The sequence below is a fragment of the Leucoraja erinacea genome, chromosome 10, assembly GCF_028641065.1.
Source record: "Leucoraja erinacea ecotype New England chromosome 10, Leri_hhj_1, whole genome shotgun sequence".
NCBI lineage: Eukaryota > Metazoa > Chordata > Chondrichthyes > Rajiformes > Rajidae > Leucoraja > Leucoraja erinaceus.
Window position 1 is genome coordinate 6,667,419 of NC_073386.1, and position 24,553 is coordinate 6,691,971.

The 24,553-nt window shown below is 47.0% G+C and overlaps 1 protein-coding gene across 7 annotated transcripts in view; it reads right to left on the bottom strand.

Annotated features, from left to right (window-relative positions):
• Window positions 1-24,553, bottom strand: part of LOC129700731 (kynurenine--oxoglutarate transaminase 3-like) — a 93,873-nt gene that overhangs the window by 47,499 nt on the left and 21,821 nt on the right. Inside the window, exons 1-2 of one of the 7 annotated variants that reach the window (XM_055641358.1) lie at window positions 11,911-12,223; window positions 3,254-3,416 (exon numbers count right to left, since the gene is read on the bottom strand). The exons of 2 other annotated variants lie outside the window; for them this stretch is intronic. In XM_055641358.1, coding sequence (XP_055497333.1) covers window positions 3,254-3,343 — 90 coding nt within the window. In that variant the 5' untranslated portion in view covers window positions 3,344-3,416; window positions 11,911-12,223. Of the gene's footprint in view, window positions 1-3,253; window positions 3,417-11,910; window positions 12,224-21,856; window positions 21,920-24,553 lie in introns of those variants that run through there. 4 more of the 7 variants (XM_055641357.1, XM_055641356.1, XM_055641362.1 and 1 more) reach the window with 4 other exon arrangements.

Below are 24,553 nucleotides of genomic sequence, written 5' to 3' on the forward strand. Positions count from 1 at the left end.
CAGAATGGGGCCATCAGGCAAGAGGTGCAGAAGTGAGAAAACGCACACCTCCAGTTGCATCCCAGCTGTTATCGGGCGACCGAACCATCCCCGCAACAAGCAGAGAGTGGTGCTGATCTTCCATCGACCTCACTGGGGACCCTCGGACTACCTTTAATCGGACGCTACTAGACTTTGTCTTGCACTAAACTAAACGTTATTCCCTTTATCATGTATCTAACCAGCCAACCATGTCATCTCTGGGTGCCCACTCTACCACCCACCAAATGGAGCTCAGGGCCTGGCAGACATTGACACTACAGAGACAACAACCTGGCTGCTCAACACCCGACTTGAGATCTAACTATTCCTTTGGTTTATGTTCCACTCGCAAGAAGAAGAAGATGTATCTGTACACTGTGGGTGACTTTATTGTATACATGTGTAGTCCTTCCCTTCCACTGACTGGTTAGCGCGCAACAAAAGCTTTTCACTGTACCTTGGTGAACGTGACATTAAACAAACCTAAACTGCTGATGGAATTGTTGAGGATACAAAACACTATAACGTAAGCCACCAAGGCAAAATAAAATTAAATCTGTCTTGGGTTGAATCATAAACGCTTTCAGTATTATTCAGTACTGTCCCACACATTTGCAGCACCATAGATTGTCATAGGTACACAAAAAAGCTGGAGAAACTCAGCGGGTGCAACAGCATCTATGGAGCGAAGGAAATAGGCAATGTTTCGGGCCGAAACCCTTCTTCAAACTGGTTTCTCCAGCTTTTGTGTGTACCTTCGATTTTCCAGCATCTGCAGTTCCTTCTTAAACAGATAAATTGTCATTCCCTGTATTTTATAATTAAGGGACTAATTCAAAGGACTAAGAACCACAGGTCAGGACCACGACTTGAGAAGGAGAACATAATCTGTCAGCACCAAGAAGCCACGATGGGCAAGGCAAGGAAAGCACAATTACAAGACAGTGTCGCCAGATAATAATGATATAGGATTGGATTATAAGTGAACTAAATCATTAATTTTAAGAGTAGTATAGAAGATAGTGGTTTGAGGAAACCTATAACTAATAGACTTTTTTTAGTTTAGCGATACAACGTGGAAACAGGCCCTTTGGCCCACCGAGTCCGTGCAGACTAGCCTCCCAGCACACAACGCTTTCCTATGCCCACTGGGCACTATTTACAATTTTACCAAGCCAATGAACCTACAAACCTGTACGTCTTTGGAGTGTGGGAAGAACCAGGAGATCCCGGACAATACCCACGCAGTCTCGGGGAGAACGTGCAAACTCCGTACAGACAGCACCCTTGTTCAGGATCGAACCCGGGTCTCCGGTGCTGTAAGGCAGCAACTCTACCGCTGCGCCACCGTGCCGCCCAAGAGGATGACAATTCGAATGTAGTTTTACCAGAGCATTTCATCAACCTGGCTTCCAATATCGAGTGGGACTAAGATCACAGTAGTAAGCACTTAGACTTAAGAATTTAGATTTAAGTGCAATTTTTATTATCCCACGTCATTCCAAAGAGCATTGCGATGATCACAGTGGTTTGGCTGAAACCATTATGCCAGTCGACGCATCTCAGAGACAAGAAGTATGCAAATAATCAATGATTTGGATGAGAACATACAGGGCAAGATTAGCAAGTTTGCTGATGATACAAAAGTTAGCGGTTTTGCAGAGAGTGAAGATGGTTGTGAAAGATTGCAGCAGGATCTGGATCGATTGGCCAGGCGGGCGGAGGAATGGTTGATGGAATTTAATACAGAGAAGTGTGAGGTGTTGCGTTTTGGGATGTCGAACAAGGGCAGGACTTACACAGTAAATGGTAGGCCTATAGGTAGTGTTGTAGAGCAGGAGTACAGGTGCATGGTTCATTGAAGGTCGAGTTGCAGGTAGATAAGGTGGTCAAAAAGGCTTTTGACACTCTGGTCTTCATCAGTCATTCAGTATAGAAGTTCGGATGTCATGTTGCAGTTGGTGAGACTGCATTTAGAATATTGTGTTCAGTTCTGGGCACCATGTTAGGAAAGATATTGTCAAGCTTGAAATGGTTCAGAAAAGATTTACAAGGATGTTGCCAGGACTAGAGGGTGCGAGCTATAGGGAGAGGTTGAGTAGGCTGGGTCTCTATTCCATGGAACGCAGGAGGATGAGGGGAGATCTTATAGAGGTGTACAAAACCATGGGAGGAATAGATTGGGTAGATGCACAGAGTAGGGGAATCGAGGACCAGAGGACATAGGTGCAAGGTGAAGGGGAAAAGATTTAAAAGGAATCCGAGGGGTAACTTTTTCACATAAAGGGTGGTGGGTGTATGGAACATGCTGCCAGAGGAGGTAGTTGAGGTGGGACTATCCCATCGTTTAAAAAACAGTTGGACAGGTACATGAATAGGACAGGATTGGAGGGTTATGGACCAAGCGCAGGCTAGTATAGCTGGGACATTGTTGGCCGGTGTGGGCAAGTAGGGCCAACGGGCCTGTTTCCACACTGTATCTATGATTCAATGCCTCTACTTTCAAGGTTTTACCTGCAGGACTGAAGAGATGACAGGCACATTAGTGTCTGTTGTGTAATCTTTGACGCCAACCTGAATAGATAGAAAGAGACACAAAGTGCTGGAGCAACTCAGCGAGTCAGGCAGCATCCCCCTGGGAACATGGATGGGCGACATTTCGGGTCGGGACTCCTCTTCAGAACCTGAAACGTCGCCTATCCATGTTCTCCAGAGACGCTGCCTGACCTGCTGTGTTACTCCAACACGTTGTGTCTTTTTTTTACTAAACCCGCACCTGCAGTTTCTTGTGTAAAGTTGCTTTAAACTGTACAGAGCTACAATTGCTTTAAACAATGGCCCAACGTGCTGAAACATATGTGTTTAAACAGTAAAGCACATCTGAAATTCAGGACAGGATGAATCTAATGCAAGAGACCTACAAAATGCCAAAGTGGCAGTGGATTCTCAGCATGAGGTAGCATGAGGGAGGAATAACAGGATAGCTGATGTATGAAGAAATAGTGTGTGTGGGAGGGAAATGCTGGCTTACACCGAAGATGGACACCAAAAAGCTGGAGTAACTCAGCGGGCCAGGCAGCACCTCTGAAGGGAGGGATGGGTGACGTTTCGGGTCGAGACCCTTCTTCAGAAATAAATGCCGTTTATAGCAGGTAAAATACTGGCTACTGCCCGAAAGGTCTCGTTAAACATCAACAGGACAACGTTTGGCGATAAACAAAGGATGGCTTACCGTCGAGGTAGAAAACGTTGAGCAGGCACTTGAGGAAGGAAGGTGGTTCCGTGCAGGTTTGAGACATTTCAGCAAACAAGTGCGATACATGGTTGCCGCAGGAAGTCCAAAGAAACAACTCAATGGTGACTACAGTTTAGAAGTGAAGATATTGGGGGGATTCCTGATGACATGTAAAGAGGTGACATCAACGCACGTTCACACCTTCATCATTTCTTTTCATTGCCATCCCAATAAACACACAGAGACCCTGCCTTCAAATGTGGTTCAATGTGTCATTAAGAACGGCAGTTTTTTTGGAAAGGATTGACAACGTTTACAATTCGGGCCTCGCGCATAGAAAAGATTGCACTGAAAAAATTCCCGAGCGGTATTCACACGACTTGACAGCCTAATGTGGAAGGCAGGACCTATTGTACCATGTCCATCCCAACAAGGCAGTGCATGCATCAGGAGAGAAAGCTGAAGCAAATGTGGATATTAAAGCAAGCAAGTCCGCTCGGTAAAGCAGGCGGAGGCAGGAGCATTGTGTATTGTGCAGGAGGTATCGTGCTGGGCCCCATATCTGAGGAAGGATGTGTTAGCATTGGAGAGGGTCCAGAGGAGGTCTACCAGAATGATCGCAGGAATGATCAGCATTTGTAGGCACTGGGCCTTATTTTGGTGAAGGGTGAGGGGGGGGGGGGGGGGGGGGGGGGGGTGTGAAACTTACCGAATAGTGAAAAGCCTGGGTAGAGTGAATGTGGAGAGGATGTTTTCACTAGTGGGAGAGTCTAGGACCAGTGGCCATAGCCCCAGAATAGAAGGGAGATGAGAAGGAGATTCTTTAGTCAGAGGGTGGTGAATCTGTGGAATTCTTTGCCACAGAAGGTTGTACTCGTTGGAGTTTCGAAGAATGAGGGGGGGGGGGGCGGAGGGGAAGTGGGGGTAACTCATTGAAATGTACAGAATAGTGATAGGCTTGGATAGAGTGGATATGGGGAGAATGCTCCCGCCAGTGGGAGAGTCTAGGACTAGAGGCCACAGCCTCAGAATTAAAGGACGTTCTTTTAGGAAGGAGAAATTTCTTTCATCAGAGGGTGGTGAATCTGTGGAATTATTTGCCACAGAAGACTGTGGAGGCCAAGTCAATGGATATTTTTAAGGCAGAGAGTGACAGATTCTTGATTAGTAAGGTTGTCAGGGGTTATGGGGTGAAGGCAGGAGAATGGGATTGAGAGGGAAAGATAGATCAGCCACGATTGAATGGCGGAGTAGATTCGACGGGCCGAATGGCCTAATTCTGCTCCTATAACTTATGAGGAGCAAGGAAGATCAGATCGACTAAAACGGCATATATTTTAGAGCAATCAGGCTGGCAGGTGAGGCGGGTGAAGTCAAGGCATGACTAGGTTAGATCACATGGGGTCCAGGGTGAGGAAATCGTTTAGATACAGACGGAGTCAGGCAACAGTAGTGGAGATAGACACAGAATGCTGGAGTAACTCAGTGGGACAGGCAGCATCTCTGGATAGAAGGAATCGGTGATGTTTCGGATCGAGACCCTTCCTCAGGCTCGGACTTCCATCCGAGGAAGGGTCTCGACCCGAAACATCGCACATTCCTTCTATCCAGAGATGCTGCCTGTCCCGCTGAGTTACTCCAGCATTCTGTGTCTATCTTCAGTGTAAACCATCATCTGCAGTTCCTTCCTACGCAATAGTAATGGAAGGTTGCTTTTCAGATTGGAGGCCTGTTTTGCAGGAATCAGTGCTGGACCGATTGTTAGACACAGTTTCACCACCATCTGACTAAAGACATTCCTCCTCGTGTCCCTTCTGGAGGTACATCCTTTTATTCTGAGGCTGTACCCTCTGGCCCTAGACTCTCCCACTAGTGAAAACATCCTCTCCACATCCACTCTATCCAAGTGTGTGTGCCACGTTGTATAGACAGAGGGTGGTGGGTGTCTGGAAAGCACTGCCAGGGATGGTGGTGGAGACAGATGAGATAGTAGCATTTCAGAGGCTCTTAGATAGGCACATGGATATACAAGGGATGGATGAAAATGCATCACGTGCAGGCAGAGGTGATTATAACTTGATATTTTTGGCACAGACATAGTGGGCTGAATATCCTGTTCCTATATATAACATATAACCATATAACAATTACAGCACGGAAACAGGCCATCGCGGCCCTACAAGTTAATGCATTTCCTACAAGTCCTGAATCTGAATCTGAATGCGAACAAATTTTTTTCCCCCCTAGTCCCACCTGCCTGCACTCATACCATAACCCTCCATTCCTTTCTCATCCATATGCCTATCCAATTTATTTTTAAATGATACCAATGAACCTGCCTCCACCACTTCCACTGGGAGCTCATTCCACACCGCTACCACTCTCTGCGTAAAGAAGTTCCCCCTCATATTACCCCTAAACTTCTGTCCCTTAATTCTGAAGTCATGTCCTCTTGTTTGAATCTTCCCTATTCTCAAAGGGAAAAGCTTGTCCACATCAACTCTGTCTATCCCTCTCATCATTTTAAAGACCTCTATCAGGTCCCCCCTTAACCTTCTGCGCTCCAGAGAATAAAGACCTCACTTATTCAACCTATCTCTGTAACTTAGTTGTTGAAACCCAGGCAACATTCTAGTAAATCTCCTCTGTACCCTCTCTATTTTGTTGACATCCTTCCTATAATTAGGCGACCAAAATTGTACCCCATACTCCAGAATTGGCCTCAACAATGCCTTGTACAATTTTAACATTGCATCCCAGCTTCTATACTCAATGCTCTGATTTATAAAGGCTAGCATACCAAAAGCTTTCTTTACCACCCTATCTATATGAGATTCCACCTTCAAGGAACTATGCACGGTTATACCCAGATCCCTCTGTTCAACTGTATTCTTCAAATTCCCTACCATTTACCATGTACGTCCTATTTTGATTTGTCCTGCCAAGGTGTAGCACCTCACATTTATCAGCATTAAACTCCATCTGCCATCTTTCAGCCCATTTTTCCAAATGGCCTAAATCACTCTGTAGACTTTGGAAATCCTCTTCATTATCCACAACACCCCCTATCTTGGTATCATCTGCACACTTACTAATCCAATTTACCACACCTTCATCCAGATCATTGATGTACATGACAAACAACAAAGGACCCAACACAGATCCCCGAGGCACCCCACTAGTCACCTGCCTCCAACCCGATAAACAGCCATCCACCATTACCCTCTGGCTTCTCCCATTCAGCCACTGTTGAATCCATCTTGCTATTCCTGCATTTATACCCAACAGTTGAACCTTCTTAACCAACCTTCCATGAGGAACCTTGTCAAAGGCCTTACTAAAGTCCATATAGACAACATCCACTGCTTTACCCTCGTCAATTTCCCTAGTAACCTCTTCAAAAAATTCAAGAAGTTTAGTCAAACATGACCTTCCAGGCACAAATCCATGTTGACTGTTCCTAATCAGACCCTGTTTATCTAGATGCTTATATATATTATCTCTAAGTATCTTTTCCATTAATTTGCCCACCACTGAAGTCAAACTAACAGGTCTATAATTGCTAGGTTTACTCTTAGAACCCTTTTTAAACAATGGAACAACATGCGCAGTACACCAATCCTCGGGGACTATTCCCGTTTCTAATGACATTTGAAATATTTCTGTCATAGCCCCGGCTATTTCTACACTAACTTCACTCAATGTCCTAGGGAATATCCTGTCAGGACCTGGAGACTTATCCACTTTTATATTTTTCAAAAGTGTCAGTACTTCTTTTACTTTGAACCTCATAGTATCCATAGCTACTCTACTAGTTTCCCTTACCTCACATAATTCAATATCCTTCTCCTTGGTGAATACCGAAGAAAAAAAAAGTTGTTCAATATCTCCCCCATCTCTTTTGGCTCTGCAGATAGCTGTCCACTCTGTCTCTCCAATGGACCAATTTTATCCCTCGTTATCCTTTTGCTATTAATATAGCTGTAGAAACCCTTTGGATTTACTTTCACCTTACTTGCCAAAGCAACCTCATATCTTCTTTTAGCTTTTCTAATTTCTTTCTTAAGATTCTTTTTACATTCCTTATACTCCTCAAGCACCTCATTTACTTCATGCTGCCTATAATTATTGTAGATCTCCCTCTTTTTCCGAACAAGATGTCCAATTTCCCTTGAAAACCAGGGCTCTTTCCAATTTTTACTGTTTCCTTTCAACCGAACAGGAACATAAAGATTCTGTACTCTTAAAATTTCCCCTTTAAATGTCCTCCATTTCTCTTCTACATCTTTCCCATAAAACAAAATGTCCCAGTTCACTCCTTTTAAATCATCTCTCATCGCATCAAAGTTAGCCTTTCTCCAATCAAAAATCTCAACCCTAGGTCCAGTTCTGACCCTCTCCATAATTATATTGAAACTAATGGTATTGTGATCACTGGACTCAAAGTGCTCCCCAACGCACCTCCGCCACCTGTCCCGTCTCATAACCTCCGCCCTCTATGTATTGCTGCAAAAAACTATCCTGCACACCTTTTACAAACTCCAACCCATCCAGCCCATTCAGAATGTGTTTCCCCTGTCAGTGTGGAAAGTTGAAATCTCCCACTGCCCTTGTGCTTACTACTAATAGGTATCTCCTCTATGTATTTCTGCAAAAAACTATCCTGCACACATTTTACAACACTCCAACCCATCCAGCCTTTTACAGATGTGTTTCACCCAAATCTATCCTAATGAAAGTTCCCAATCTCCCACTGGAATGATCTCCCTAATCTCTGCTATCCCCTTGTCCTGGCCAAAACCAACCCGCTCTATCTCATATTTGCTCCCCAATTACTCGTTCCTCTCGTTCAACACCTTGGCGGTCAGAATACACCCCCTATAGTATTGCACCCTGAAACACCTTTCCCAATTCTCAATTCCACCCAAATAAATCCCGAGATGAGCCTCGCAACAACCCCCAAAATCCAATCTATCCTGCCCCTGGAAGCACTGCTGTTAAAAGCCTTCCGCACAAAAGACACAATTGGTCTCCCCTGACTCTCACCCCAGAAAGCACCATCTCCAAACTATACACAAGAGTCCCCCAACCACTTCCCAAACAACCTCCACCTCCCCCTTTTTTCCTCCAATCTCATCACACCTGAAAGCACGAAAGCTGGAATATTTTAGTTTCTTCCTGCCAATCACAGCCCTCCTGCAACCACGTTTCACTGATCGCCACAACATCATACTTCCAGGTGTCTATCCAGACTTTAAGCTCATCCACCTTTCTTATGGCAGACAGGGAGAGGCTTCAGAGGGTAACCAGGACAGCGCAGAGGATCATTGGCTGCCCTCTCCCCTCCCTGATGGACATCTACACCTCCCGCTGCCTTAGCAGGGCAAAGAAGATCATCAAAGACAGCTCCCATCCTGCGTTTGGACTGTTCGACCTGCTGCCCTCTGGAAGGCGCTATAGGTGCATCAAATCCAGGACAAACAGACTCAGGAATAGTTGCTTTCCGAGAATTATATCTACTATAAATTCAAATTCACACAAGCACTGACTACACCGCCCAACACGGACTTCCATCTGTATATATGTATATATGAATGTAGCGCCGCAGAATTTGTGCACCTATTCCCCCTCCCCCCCCAAATCCCTTCTGTTTTTTGTTTTCTGTCTCTTGTTTTTTTGTGCTAAATTGTATGTATGCACTGAGTACGAGCAGCTTTCAGTTTCACTGTACATGTATAGTGACAATAAATGGCATATCCAAATCTATCTATCTATCTAGCATTAAAATATGCACATTTAAGAAAACCCCCGTCTCTTATTCTCTGTTTATTTCCTTTTTTTTCTTTCTCCTCTTGTGTCCGAGTGCTTCCCATTTCTGCTTCCTGCCTCCCATTCTGTCTACTACCTTTCGCTATTTGAGTCCCTCGCCCCAACCATTCTAGTTTAAAGTCTCGCCAGCTGCCTTTGCAAATTTCCCCGCTAGGATATTGGTCCCCCTCGGTTTCAAGTGCAACCCATCCTTTCTGTACAGGTCCCACCTTCCCCAAAAGAAGTCCCAATGATCCAGGAACTTGAATCCCTGCCCTCTGCACCAGTCTTTCAGCCACGCATTTATCCTCCACCTCGCTCCATTCCTACTCTCACTGTCGCGTGGCACAGGCAGTAATCCTGAGATTGTTACCTTTTTGGTCCTTTTTCTTAACTCTCCTCCCAACTCCCTAAATCCTCCCTTCAGGACCTCTTCCCTTTTTTTTCCTATGTCATTGGTACCTATATGTACCACGACCTCAGGCTCCTCTCCCTCTGATTTAAGGATATCTTGGATGCGTTGAGACACGTCCGAGACCTTGGCACCAGGGAGGCAGACCACCATCCTGGTCTCCCGACTGCGTCCACAGAATCGCCTATCCGACCCCCTAACAATAGAGTCCCCAATTACTATTGCCCTCTTTTTTTCCCTACCTTTTGGAGCAACAGGGCTGGTCTCTGTGCTGGAGGCCCGTCCGCTGTCACTACCCCCGGGTAGGCTGTCACCCCCATCCGTACTCAAACAGGAGTACTTATTTGCGAGGTGTACCGACATTGGAGTACTCACTCGTTCCTGCCTCTGCCCCTTGCTCTTCCTTAACGTGAACCACATGTCTCTCTCCCGTGGTTTTGGAGTGACCACCTCTCTATAACTCCCCTCTATGACCTCCTCACTCTCCCTGATCAGAGCGAGGTCATCGAGCTGCTGCTCCAGGATCCTAATACGGTCCCTTAGGAGCCCAATCTCGCTGCACCTGGTGCAGATGTGGATGTCTGGAGGGCCATCTAACACCATGACCTCCCACATCTGACATCCAGAACAGTATACTGCTCTGACTGTCATTCTCCCGCCTTACCCTGGATCTGATACCAGTATAATACAATAGAAACTGCTGGGAGAAATCAGCAGGTATCTGACTCATAACAGCTGCTCCCTCGTGTCCTTTAAACTGCATCTTTATTATATAAACAAAAAGCACTGTACCTTTAGCCCACTGTACCCTTGGCTCACTGTACCTTTACTAAAGCACTGCACCTTTAACACACTGTACCCTTGGCTCACTGTACCTTTACTAAAGCACTGTCCTGTGCTGTGACCTTCAAAATATTGAATGTAAATGTTGTTTGCAACAGTGGAGCACACTGATTTAGTAAAATCTCATTAACAGATACCTGCTCAATGGAGAGGTGGGGGGTGAGAGGGGGGAAGAGAGAGGAAAGGGGGAGAGAGAGGGGGAGCGAGTGGTGGAGAGAGAGGGGGGGGAGAGATTCCGAGGGAAGGGGAGGGCAAGGGGAGAGAGAGGGGGAGCGAGGGGTGGGGGGAGAGGGGGAGGGAGAGGTTGCGAGAGAGGGGGAGAGCGAGGGGAGGGGGAGGGGGGGGGAGGGGGGGGGAGAGGGGGGGGGGGGGAGGGAGAGAGAGGGGGGGAGAGAGAGGGAGAAAGGGGGGGGGGGGGGAGAGGGGGGAGAGAGGGGGAGGGGGGGAGAGGGGGAGGAGTGGGGGGGGGAGGAGAGGAGAGGGGGGGAGAGAGGGGGGGAGGAGGGAGGGGGGGGGGGAGGGGAGGAGAGGGGGGGGGAGAGGGGGGGGGGGAGAGAGGGGGGGGGAGAGGGAGGGGAGGGGGGGGGGAGAAGGAGGGGGGAGGGGGGGGAGGACTGGGGGAGAGGAAGGGGGGGGAAAGGAGAGGAGGGGGGAGGAGGAGGGGGGAGGAGGGGGGGGGAGAGATAAGGGGGGGGAGAGGAAGGGGGGAGAGGAGGGGGAAGGGGGGGGGGGGGAGGGAGGAGGAGGAGGAGGGGAGGGGGGAACAACGTGAACTAGGCTATGGAGCGAGGAAGGAACACTTGGCCAAGAGAGTGGTGAATCTCTGGAACTCTCTGCCACAGAGGGTAGTCGAGGCCAGTTCATTGGCTATATTTAAGAGGGAGTTAGATGTGGCCCTTGTGGCTAAGGGGATCAGGGGGTGTAGAGAGAAGGCAGGTACAGGATACTGAGTTGGATGATCAGCCATGATCATATTGAATGGCGGTGCAGGCTCGAAGGGCCGAATGGCCTACTCCTGCACCTAATTTCTATGTTTCTAGTGTAGATCCGGTTTAAATGACACATACGGGAGGAGGGGGGGTATTACAGCGCTGTGCTTACTGGCTCTTTGGTTTGGGGAGGGGGAGATTATAGGGTTGCCAACTGTCCCGTATATTGGGCTAAATTGGTTTGTCCCCATACAGTACGGTCCGCCCTTGTCCTGTATTTTCCTGCTGCAACTCGGGTGGAGGGGACTGTCCGACATTCGGACATTCGCTTACCGCCGACACCACCACCCACCCCTTGTTCTCACGGCCGATCATCGGTCCATGAGTTGGATGGGGTGCCGGACTTTGCCCCCCCGGCGCCCGGGCCAAAGCTCCTCAGCTGGCCCGCCGGCTGGGCTCTGTGTGCAGTCCAGCACCCGGGGCCAACTCATCATTCACCCAGACACGGCCGAGTCGCTCAACGAGTTGCCGACGGGAATTTGTCCCGCATTTTGACCTTCCGTCTCTTATTTGGGAGCGAGAAAGTTGGCAACCCCCGGGAGAGAAGGACGAAACATACAAGGGCAACGTTGTGATATTGGGCGAGAGTGGCGAGTTCCTACCTGGAGCGGTGACCCTCGGCGTGAATGCAGTGCTGGGTCGGTGCTGGGCTGTGTGGAGCTGTGTCGGCGCTGGGCTGTGCACAGTTGGGTGGGTGCTGGGTTATGTGTGGTGCTGGGTTGTGTGTTGGGTCGGTACTGGGCTGTGTACAACGGTCGGCGCTGGGCTGTGTGGAGCTGTGTCGGCGCTGGGCTGTGCACAGTTGGGTGGGTGCTGGGTTATGTGTTGGGTCGGTACTGGGCTGTGTACAGCTGTGTCGGTGCTGGGCTGTGTGGAGCTGTGTCGGCGCTGGGCTGTGCACAGCTGGGTCGGTGCTGGGTTATGTGTGGTGCTGGGGTGTGTGTGTGGACGGTGTGGGGCTGTGTGGAGCTGGGTCGGCGCTGGGCTGTGTACGGCGTTGGGCTGTGTGGAGCTGGGTCGATGCTGGGCTGTGTACAGCTGGGTCGGCGCTGGGTTGTGTGTTGGGTCGGTACTGGGCTGTGTACAACTGTGTCGGCGCTGGGCTGTGTACAGCTGGGTCGGCGCTGGGCTGTGTGGAGCTGGGCCGGCGCTGGGTTGTTTGCAGCTGGGTCGGTGATGGACTGTGTGTTGGGTCAGTGCTGGGTTGTGTGTGATTGGCACACAGTGCCACAGGAAGAGATTACTGTTTCCTGGTGCATGAACCAGTCGCTGCGGCTGCGGACGAGACACTACCTCGCAGCCCTCGTGAACACGACGTTAATTAACCCCGTATTTTTTTTTTTAACCCTTCTCAACGCAAGATTTATTCATCAGATTTAATAGGAATCCAAGGGATAACCTTTTCACACAAGGTCACACAAGCTGCCAGGGGAGGTCGTTGAGGCAGAGACTGGCGCAACGTTTAAGAAACCGTTAGACAGGTACATGGATAGGACAGGTTTAGAGGAATACTAGACCAAGTGCAGACCCGCTGGGTCTGTTTCCCCCAACGCGCGGGGGGCTACGGCTTCACACGCATACTAACGTGTGTGTGTGTGTACATACATATAAACATGTACAGGTACATATACATAAAATGAACAAAATAATAGTATCTGAATTGGTTTAAACACTTGTCATAGTTACTGAGATTTGCTACTTTTTCTAATTTAATTCCACGTTGGTTAATTTAAATTCTAAATCTGCATTGGAGTTTTTGAACTAATTTCTCCAGATTACAAACTCACATGAATATGGAGGAATAATGGATCATGTGTAGATAGAGGAGATTAGTTTAACTTGGCACCATGTTCAACCTGGACATTTGGGCCAAAGGGCCTGTCCCTGTACTGTTCTGTGTTCTAGGTAAATATCAAGCAATCTGACCACAATACCACCCAATATTTCCTACTTGACCTACAAATGCCATCAAAGTTTAAGTTCAATATTGCAGCGGCAGATTTTTCTTATCTTTCCAGATAAGGAATTCTCTAGCCGCTGTTTGGATGAGAATAGATAAGATGAATATCTTCAATACGCACGCAAGCTTCCTCAGAGACCGTCAGAGCTTCTTCACTCATAAAGCTTCAACACACAGTCTTTTGTTGAATAAATCCTTTATTGTTGATGGTAAACAGCAAGATACATCCAAGTTTCTTCCTGCAATCTTCCTTGAATTCCAACTTGCAACGTTAAACATTACAAAACTCCTCGTGTCTCCGTAACATTGACATAGTCGAAGACCTTCTCCATCGTCTCTCCAAACTAATCTCAAAACTAGACTTCTGCGCAAGCACCTGAGCTCCAAACACGCCCAGAAACACGTCATAAATCCCACCCACGATATAACGGGTAGTCTAAAATTTAAAGGCACATACCATCATCAGTGACATGCAAAACAGGCCAAATGGCCACTACAAATATTAACAAGTCAACCAGGTGAAAGACTTGTGTGCTATGATTGATATGGTCAACCAACACTCAATTTCCATTTTATCTTTGATTTATGAATGAGGCCTGAGTTTAACTCTGAGAGAGTTGCAGTAAAGCTGTGTTATGGACTAAATATTTTGTTCTGTTCGCATTTACTTGGAGCAAGAAATCGCCGTGCAGCTGGTGGAGCTGCTGCCTCACAGCGCCAGAGACCCAGGTTCCATCCTGACCTCAGGTGCTCTGTGTGTGAGGATCGCATGTTCTCCCTGTGATCACGTGGGTTTCCTCCAGGTGCTCCGGTTTCCTCCCACGTCACAAAGACGTGCGTGTTTGTCGGTTAAAAGGCCTCTGTAAATTGCCCCCAGGTGCAGGGAGGGGGTGGGGAAAGGGTGATTATAACACAGAACTAGTGTGAATGGGTGATTGATGATTGGTAGAGTCAGGATGTTTAGCCACTAAAAAACTGAAATAGGCAGGCAAAAAGACATAATAAAATTATTAAAAAGGCACGAAAAAGGTATTTATTGATATAAAAAGGCATGTATTTCCACCACCAAAATTTGGTTAAAAATGATAATATATAGATATTGTACATGAAATGACAAAGTTGCCCGGTTGCACATGACTACTAGCATTTTTCTCAAATTATCTGGTGTTAAACAATGCCATCTGTTAGACAGAATATGTTTCAGTTGTGAAAAACGTCTTTCTACCTCAGCTGAGGTCACTGGTGCATACCCGAAACAAGCTACGGACTATATTCACGACGATATCTTGTACATTACAACTACCTTTGAGAACTTTAGCTATGTTTTGTATTTCTTCAAGATCTTTGTTAGCTATAATCACTCTCTCACATTTTCCTTGTGTGTCTTTACCTGCATCTCCAGGATTTTTATGAATATCGTCAGTTACTTTGTTGAAAACCTGCAAGTTATTCACTAATGTTTTGCCACGTTTCTCAAGGGAAGTTTGCAATAAACACAAGATCGCGATGGAGGGACTTTTTCTGCTTGATTTCACTGACAATCCTGACTGCGGCAGATTCTTCTTCTTCAAAACAGTGCACGATTTATTTTATCTTTTCAACATTTGCAGCATAGTAGAGTACAACAGAGAGCCATGTACCCCACCCAGACAAAACGGGCTGAGGAGGTAGTGGAATCTCGGGTGCCATTTCCTTAAACAACTGCACACGTGACGGTGCTTTGAGGAAGATTTTCTTGACATTGGAAACTAGGCGATCGACATATGTGCTTGCCAATTCTATGGTCCTTGAGCCATTTTGGGAAATAAAACTTTAAGAGCACGAGCAGCTTTATTCTTGTATGGAGCTGCATCAGTCACAAACAGAAGAACATTCTCGTGTTTTATACCTTCTGGCCAAAGTACAGCAAGTGAAGATGTAAACAACTGAGCAAAAGTTGAGCTGTTTGACTTCTCCAATACTTCTGATGTCAACAAATACTCCTTTGATGGTTGACCTGCCTCCAGTGTACCAATGACCACATTGCCAACATATCTCCCCACAGCATCGGTTATCTCGTCTATTGAGATTCATATTTTGTTGCATGCAACTTCATCTCTAATTTTCTGCACAACAATGTTGAAGTTGCTGTCAAAATACTTTTTCCGTAATGATGACTCGCTTGGTATATGTTCCTTTGTGTATTTAACGAAAAAACCTCTGAGAGATTTGTTTTCCAATTTCCACAGTGGAATTCCAGCCTCAATGAATGCCTTGCACAGATCACTCAAACTCAGATTTGTGACTGGAGCCAGCAGTAAATGTGGTGAGGAGACAAGCTTGTGTATTTCGCTTGGGAAGTCTACACCCCAGCGATATCAACATTGACTTCTCTAATTTTAGATAGCCTTGCCTTCTCCCTCCTCCCCTCCCACCCACATCAGTCTGAAGCCAGGATTTTACCCCCCCATCAGTCTGAAGAAGGATCTCAAACCAAAACGTCGCCTATTCCTTCTCTCCATAGATGCTGCCTCACCCGCTGGTTTCTCCAGCATTTTTTGTCTAACTTCGATTTTTCCAGCATCTGCAGTTCTTTCTTAAATAGGTCTTAGAGAAGACTGAGCCAGCGGGCAGCGGCACGAACAAATGAATGACCGACGGTGGCGCCCCTGTTTCACCCCAGTGATGGACATTTTCTTGTAAGATATACTATGTTAAGTGTTAATATAATTAATAATAACGTGTTAACATAGAAAACGTAATAATAATCACGGTACAACTAGATAAGATAGCACGACCTTTTAACAAAACGGCAAAAAAAGGCTGATTTAGGCAACTCGATCGTGAAAAAGGCATTATCCTGGTGAAATCATTAAAAAAAAAGGCATGAAAAGGAACATGGCATTTATGGCAAAATCCTGGCTCTAATGATTGGTATGTGTAGGAAGGAACAGCGGATGCTGGTTTAATCCAAAGATAGACACACATAAAGCTGGAGTAAACTCAGCGGGTCAGACAGCATCTCTGGAGAAAAGGAATAGGTGACGTTTCGGGTGGGTCGATGAAGGGTCTCGACCTGAAACGTCCCCTGCTCCTTTTCTCCAGAGATGCTGCTGACCCGCTGAGTTACTCCAGCATTTTGTGTCCATGATGAATGATCGACGTGGATTTGGTGGGGGAACGGGCCTGTTTCCACACTGGTATCTTTCAAAATCAAAGTCAATCAAATCCTAGCCATCGCAGATTTCATGGTTCAAGAATGTTCTTGTTTTTTTAAACTGCAGATGCTGGAAATCTGAAATAAAAACAGAAAATGCTGGAAAAAAACTCAGCAGGTCAGTCAGCGTCTGTGGAAAGAGAAACTGTTCATATTTCAGATCAGAAATCCTGGAACAATCCTTTCATGATGAAACACAACAAGAGAAATTCCAACTCATGCCCCCTCTGCGCACAGGGCTCTGTACAACTGGAGCAAGGAGGTCCTACTGCAGTTGTACAAGGTGCTGGTGAGACCACACCTGGAGCATCATGTGCAGTTTTGGTCTCCTAATTCAAGAAAGGACATTCTTGCTGGTACACAAAAAAGCTGGAGAAACTCAGCGGGTGCAGCAGCATCTATGGAGCGAAGGAAATAGGCAACGTTTCGGCCCGAAACGTCGCCTATTTCCTTCGCTCCATAGATGCTGCTGCACCCGCTGAGTTTCTCCAGCTTTTTTGTGTACCTTCGATTCTCCAGCATTTGCAGTTCCTTCTTAAACACAAGGACATTCTTGCTGTTGTGGGAGTGCAACGTAGGTTCACCAGGTTAATTCCCAGGATGGCGGGACTGACATATGATGAAAGAATGGAGCGACTGGGCTTGTATTCACTGGAGTTTAGAGGGATGAGAGGGAATCTTATAGAAACATAAACAATTCTTAAGGGATTGGACAGGCTGTATGCAGGAAAAATGTTCCGGATGTAGGGGGAGTCCAGAACCAGGAGTCACAGTTTAAGAATAAGGGGTAGGCCATTTAGGACAGGGATGAGGAAAAATGTTTTCACCCAGAAAGTTATGAATCTGGAATTCTCTGCCACAGAAGGCAGTGGAGGCCAATTCGCTGGATGTTTTCAAGAGAGTTAGATATACAGTAGCTCTTAGGTCTGAAGGAATCAAGGGATATGGGAGAAAGCAGGAGTGGGTACTGATATTGAATGGTGGTGCTGGCTCGACAGGCCAAATGGCCTACTCCTGCTCCTATTTTCTATGTTTCTATGAATCCTGGAATAATCCTTTCACGATGACACACAACAAGAAAAAATCCAACAGGAGCCGGTCCCACATGGACAACCTAATCCACCAGTTTAGAAGACCCTAGATGAGTTGAAAAAATGTCACGGTCATGTTGACTCACCGAAGTAAAAGACCTCCTACGCCTATGTCTACAACCTCCTACGACCCCCCTCGACCTCAGTCTTCCACACCTAAGACCAACTACGACCAGCTACGAGTGGAAAATGATCACATTGTCACCAGACTGTGAGACTTGGCCCCCACCTCTCCTCCACTCGCAGGTTGAGTACCGGTTTCCCCACAGGGCTGTGTGCTAAGCCCCCTCTTATACTGTCTCTACACCTACGACTGTAGTCCGGCCCACAACAACAACCGCATCGTCAAATTTGCTGACGACACTACTGTGGTCGGACTTATTTCAAAGGGAGACGAGGCAGCCTACAGAGAGGAAGTCCTGAAGTTGACAACCTGGTGCTCAGAAAACAATCTGGCTCTGAACACCAGGAAAACAAAAGAGCTCATTGTCGACTTCAGGAGGCACAGCACCGACTTAGTCCCCCTACACATTAACGGCGAGTGTGTGGAGAGGGTCAACACCTTCCGGTTTCTCGGCGTCCATATCGCGGCTGACATCTCCTGGACGGACAACACGACGGCGGTCATCAAGAAGGCTCAGCAGCGGCTGCACTTCCTGAGGGTCCTCAGGAAGCACAACCTGGACTCTAACCTGCTGCTTACCTTCTACCTTCTACCGCTCGTCCATCGAGAGCCTGCTGACATACTGCATTACAGCATGGTATGGCAGCTGCACCATGGCAGACAGGGAGAGGCTTCAGAGGGTAACCAGGACAGCGCAGAGGATCATTGGTTGCCCTCTCCCCTCCCTGATGGACATCTACACCTCCCGCTGCCTTAGCAGGGCAAAGAAGATCACCAAAGACGGCTCCCATCCTGCGTTTGGACTGTTCGACCTGCTGCCCTCTGGAAGGCGCTATAGGTGCATCAAATCCAGGACAAACAGACTCAGGAATAGCTGCTTCCCGAGAATTATATCTACCATAAATTCAAATCCACACATGCACTGACTACACCGCCCAACACGGACTTCCATCTGTATATATGTATATATGTATGTAGCGCCGTAGAATTTGTGCACCTATCCCCCCCCCCATCTCCCTTCTGTTTTGTTTTTCTGTTTCTTGTTTTTTGTGTAAAATTGTATGTATGCACTGAGTACGAGCAGCTTTCAGTTTCACTGTACATGTATAGTGACAATAAATGGCATATCATATATCACATGATGTCATGTTGGCATTTTGTTTTTCTCGGGCCAGTTACTGACTTACGACTGCCTACGCCTACCATCACGACCTACTACGACCTACTGACGAGTAAAAAGTCTCCGTTTTTTCCATGCATTTTTGATCAGTCTGGGAAAAACGCCACGACCTACTTGAGGCCACGAGTACGCAGAGACCACTCACGAGCGTGAGGAAGAGTTACGAAGACCTACGACCACGAGGCGACCATGCTGCGAGCATGTCAAGGGCAAACCCGGCAGAGGTCGTGAATGCGGGACAGGGGCTTTGGGACCCCTCACCTCACAGGTATCAAATGTTATGGCAATCACTGAATCCCTCACTGTCAACATCAGCGCAGAGGTGCAGAGCCAGCAAAGCGGCAGAAATCCTGGTTCGATCCTGACCACGGGATCCCCAGTGTGTCGGATCGTGCTAGTGAACGGGATGGTCGCTGGTCGGCGCGGGCTCGGTGGGCCGGAGGGGGCCTGTTTCCACGCTGTTTCTCTGTAGCTCTACAGCAAGGTCCAAACCTTCATCCTCTAACCAGGCAGCAGGACAAGGGCAGCAGAAGCATGAGAACACCACAGCGTGGAGACAGGCCCTTCGGCCCACCGAGTCCATGCTGGCCATCGATCATCCACACACTATTTCCATGTTATCCCACTTTCACACCCACTTGTCCACCAAGTCACACACCATCCTGACTTGACAATATATCACCGTTCTTTCACCATCGCTGGGTCAAAACCCTGGAACACCCAAATAACATTGTTGGTGGGAGGGAACTGCAGATGCCCTGATTCTGGACTCCCCCAACATCGGGAACATGTTTCCTGCCTCTAGCGTGTTCAAACCCTTAATAATCTTATATGTTTCAATAAGATTCCCTCTCATCCTTCTAAACTCCAGAGTATACAAGCCCAGCCGCTCCATTCTCTCTGCATATGACAGTCCCGTGACTCTCAATCTGTGAGAAGGGTCTCGACCCGAAACATCACCTATTCCTTTTCTGCAGAGATGCTGCCTGACCAACTGAGTTACGCCATGCTTTTAGTGTCTATCTTTGGTTTTAAACCAGCATCTGCAGTCCCTTCCTCCACATCACCCACCCATGTTCTCCAGAGATGCTTCCTGACCTGCTGAGTTATTCCAGCACTCTGTGTTCTATTTATGGGCAATTAAATACTGAGTCTACCTGCAAAACCGATGAAAGGATAAAACAAAGTATATCTGTTCCCATAAAAACCTCCCAAATGACTTCCTCCTCCCCTCTGCTCAGACGAATCGCTGGCATATCATCAGATTTGACCCTGGTTCTATTTCCAAACATTCAACCTTCCCCCTCCACTGACTGCCATCCATGTCACTCTGATATCCTGATATCTGCGTTTTACCAGCGGAGTTGTTTCTATTTACTTGATATTTAGTTTACATTTTAGCCACTAAACTTTAATTTAGAGTCATAGAGTCATACAACGTCTAACGGGGTCATTCAGAGTCAAACAGGCCCTTTGGCTCAAACATGCCCACGTTGACCAACAGGCCCCATCTACATTGGTTCCACCTTCCTGCGTTCAGCCCATATCCCTCTAACCCTCTCATATCTGAGGAAATACATTATTGCCATAGAGGGAGTACAGAGAAGGTTCACCAGACTGATTCCTGGGATGTCAGGACTTTCATATGAAGAAAGACTGGATAGACTCGGTTTGTACTCACTAGAATTTAGAAGATTAAGGGGGGATCTTATAGAAACTTACAAAAAATTTTAAGGGGTTGGACAGGCTAGATGCAGGAAGATTGTTCCCGATGTTGGGGAAGTCCAGAACAAGGGGTCATAGTTTAAGGATAAGGGGGAAATCTTTTAGGACTGAGATGAGGAAAACTTTTTTCACACAGAGAGTGGTGAATCTCTGGAATTCTCTGCCGCAGAAGGTAGTTGAGGCCAGTTCATTGGCTATATTTAAGAGGGAGTTAGATGTGGCCCTTGTGGCTAAAGGGATCAGGGGGTATGGAGAGAAGGCAGGAACAGGATACTGAGTTGGATGATCAGCCATGATCATATTGAATGGTGGTGCAGGCTCGAAGGGCCGAATGGCCTACTCCTGCACCTATTTTCTATGTTTCTATGTTTCTACCCACATACCTGTCCAAATGTTTCTTAAACATTGTGATAGAAAGAGCCTCAACTACTCCTCGAACAGCTCATTCCATATATCTACCACCTTTGGTGTAAAAGTGTGGTGTAAAAGAGGTTCCTATTCAATCCCCACAACTTAAACCCATGTCCTTCGGTTCTTGACTCTCCTACTCAGGGTAAAAGATTCTGCGCAATCACCCTGTCTATTCCTCTCATGATCCTCCACACCTCTGTAAGAAAATCCTCCTACACTCCAAGGAATAGTCCCAGCCTGCACAACCTCTCCCTGCAGCTCAGGCCCCCTCGAGTCCTGTCAAAATCTGTGTAAATCTTCTCTGCATCCTTTCCAGCTTCCCATTTTATTGTTTCCATTAGCTTTTTAGTCTGATATAAACATTTAAAATAAAACATGTAATCTTGCACCAAGCACCGGACAAAATGTCACTTCCTAAAGCTTTAGCAAACCATTGGGTGTCTGGGAGGAACCGGGTAACATCGCTCCCCAACCCCCCCAACGAAACACCGAGCCAGCCTAAGCCTGACCTGAGCACAGTTTCTTCCCACACATCTTGTCTGCTCCACTGCGAAATCTCCTCAAGGTAATGCCTCCCTTGAAGAAGTTGTCCTCCACACTCCAACGGGAGTTCTGCAACAGCCTCACCGCCTATATCACTCGTTTCCCTACCCCCTGACTGAAGAGGAGCCTCGGCCCAAAGCGTCGACGATTCCTTCACTCCAGAGATGCTGCCTGTCCTGCTGAGTTCCTGCAGCTTGTTGTGTCTGTCTTCGGTTTAAACCAGCATCTGCAATTCCTTCCTACGCTATTTTTAAGGGTCTCTGCCAAACCCGAGCCCTTTGCTTGACGCCATTATTTCCAGGTGAAATATATTTGTACCTCGGTAATGGAAGCAAGCAGTCCTCAATCTTGCCATGAACTTTGGAAGAGCAGCATTCTGTGCAATCCGTTCTTAAATGGGTTTTTTTAAATATGGGAGTAATTATTAACTATTTATGTCTGCATGGTTAGATAAGAGATTTGCATGCTGTAGTCCAAAGGGAATTGCAATATTACTGACTTCCACTCCACATGGCCCAGCAAGCAGTGATGTAAAAGAGAAAAGACACAAAGTGCTGGAGTAACAGTCTAGGGTCCTTCCGCTGCTGGAGATTAGGAGGCAGGGTGTGGTGGAGAGACCCCTCAAACAAGGGAAGGGATATCACCCCAGATGGGGCCCACATGAGTAGCAAGGCTGCCTGGTTTAGTTTAGTTTAGAGATTGTTTAGAGATACAGTGCGGAAACAGGCCCTTCCGCTCACCGAATCCGCGCCGACCAGCGATCCCCGCACCGTCCTACACACACTAGGGACAATTTGCAATGATACCAAGTCAATTAACCTACAAACCTGTACGTCTTTGTAGTGTGGGAGGAAACTGGAGCACCCGGAGTAAACCCACGCGGGTCACGTGGAGAACGTACAAACTCTGTACAGACAGCACCCGTGGTCAGGATCGAACCCAGGTCTCCGGCACTGTGAGGCAGCAACTCTACCCCTACGCCATCGTGCCGCCCACAAGGATAGTGTTTGTGTACACTCCTACATACAACGCTAATGGATGTATGTGTCGGCACGGAGAATGTCAGAAGAGTTTTTGCACAGTTCTTATTTTGCATATATTTCTTATTCTGAATAAAGTTCATGTTTTGACAAAAAAAAAACTCAGCAGTTCAGGCAGCATCTGTGGAGAACATGAATAGTGAGAATTACCTGGCGAGTAAGGATATTACCTATCGATGTTTTCCCCAGATGCTGCCTGACTTGCTGGGTTAATCCAGCACTTTGTGACTTTATTTGGACATCAGCATCAGCAGTTCCTTGTATCTACAATGATGTTTATTTCCCACCAGAGTAATGTATCTAAAACTAATGGACCTGACGACATAGGTTTAAGGTGGGAGGGAAAAAGTTTAAGGGGTACGTTAGGGGCAAGTTTTTCGTACAAATGGTGGTGGGTACAGGGTAGTGGTAGAGGTATAATTAGGCACTTACTCCTAATTATAAGTACTTAAGACCACGAGACATTGGTGCAGAATGAGGCCTTTCGGCCCATCAAGGGCAGGGAGGGTGTGCGAAGATGGGGCATCCTGGTTAACATGGACAATTTGGGCCAATGGGCCTGGTTCTGTGCTTTATGGCCTGATGTCTAACATTTAAACAACAGACAATAGGTGCAGGTGTAGACCATTCGGCCCTTCGAGTCAGCACCGCCCATTCACTGTGACTATTGGCTGATCATCCAAAATCAGTACCCTGTACCTGCCTTCTCCCCATATCCCTTCGCTCCGCTATCTTTAAGAGTTCTATTTGACTCTCTCTTGAAAGCATCCAGAGAATTGGCCTCCATTGACATCTGAGGCAGAGAATTCCACAGATTCACAACTCTCTGGGTGAAAAGGTTTTTCCTCATCTCCGTTCTAAATGGCTTGCCCCTTTTTCTTAAACTGTGACCCCCTGCTTCAGTACTCCCCCAACACCGGGAACATGTTTCCTGCCTCTAGCATGTCCAAACCCTTAATATCTTATATGTTTCAATAAGATATCCTCTCATCCTTCTAAATTCAGATTCATGTATACAACCAAGAAAAGCAAGTAAGCAAGTAAGTGAAAAGAAAGTAATAATCATTTTGCAAGGCTCCGGCAACTTGGAGTGCTGCTTGCAGAACGAGTCATATCCTGTAGATGGACACAAAATACTGGAGTAACATAGAAACATAGAAATTAGGTTAAGGAGTAGGCCATTCGATTCGAGCCTGCACCGCCATTCAATATGATCATGGGATCATCCAACTCAGTATCCCGTACCTCCCTTTTCTCCATCCCCTCTGACCCCCTTGGCAACAAGGGCCACATCTAACCCCCTCTAAAATATAGCCAATGACCTGGCCTAAACTCCCCTCGGTGGCAGAGAGTTCCAGAGATTCACCCCTCTCTGTGTAAAAAAAATTTCGCCTCATCTCGTTTTTAAAGGATTTCCCCCTTATCCTTAAGCTGTGACCCCTTGTCCTCGACTTCCCTAACATCGGGAACAATCTTCCTGCATCTAGCCTGTCCAACCCCTTAAGAATGTTGTAAGGTTCTATAAGATCCCCTCTCAATCTCCTAAATTCTAGAGAGTATAAACCAAGTCTATCCAGTCTTTCTTCATAAGACAGTCCTGACATCCCAGGAATCAGTCTGGTGAACCGTCTCTGCACTCCCTCTATGGCAATAATGTCCTTCCTCAGATTTGGAGACCAAAACTGTACGCAATACTCCAGGTGTGGGTCTCACCAAGACCCTGTACAACTGCAGTAGAACCTTCCTGCTCCTTATACTCAAATCCTTTTGCAACGAAACCTAACATACCATGCGCTTTCTTTACTGCCTGCTGCACCTGCATGCCTACCTTCAATGACTGGTGTACCATGACACCCAGGTCTCGCTGCATCTCCCCCTTTCCCAATCGGCCACCATTTAGATAATAGTCTGCTTTCCCGTTTTTTGCACCAAAATGGATAACCTCACATTTATCCACATTATACTGCATCTGCCA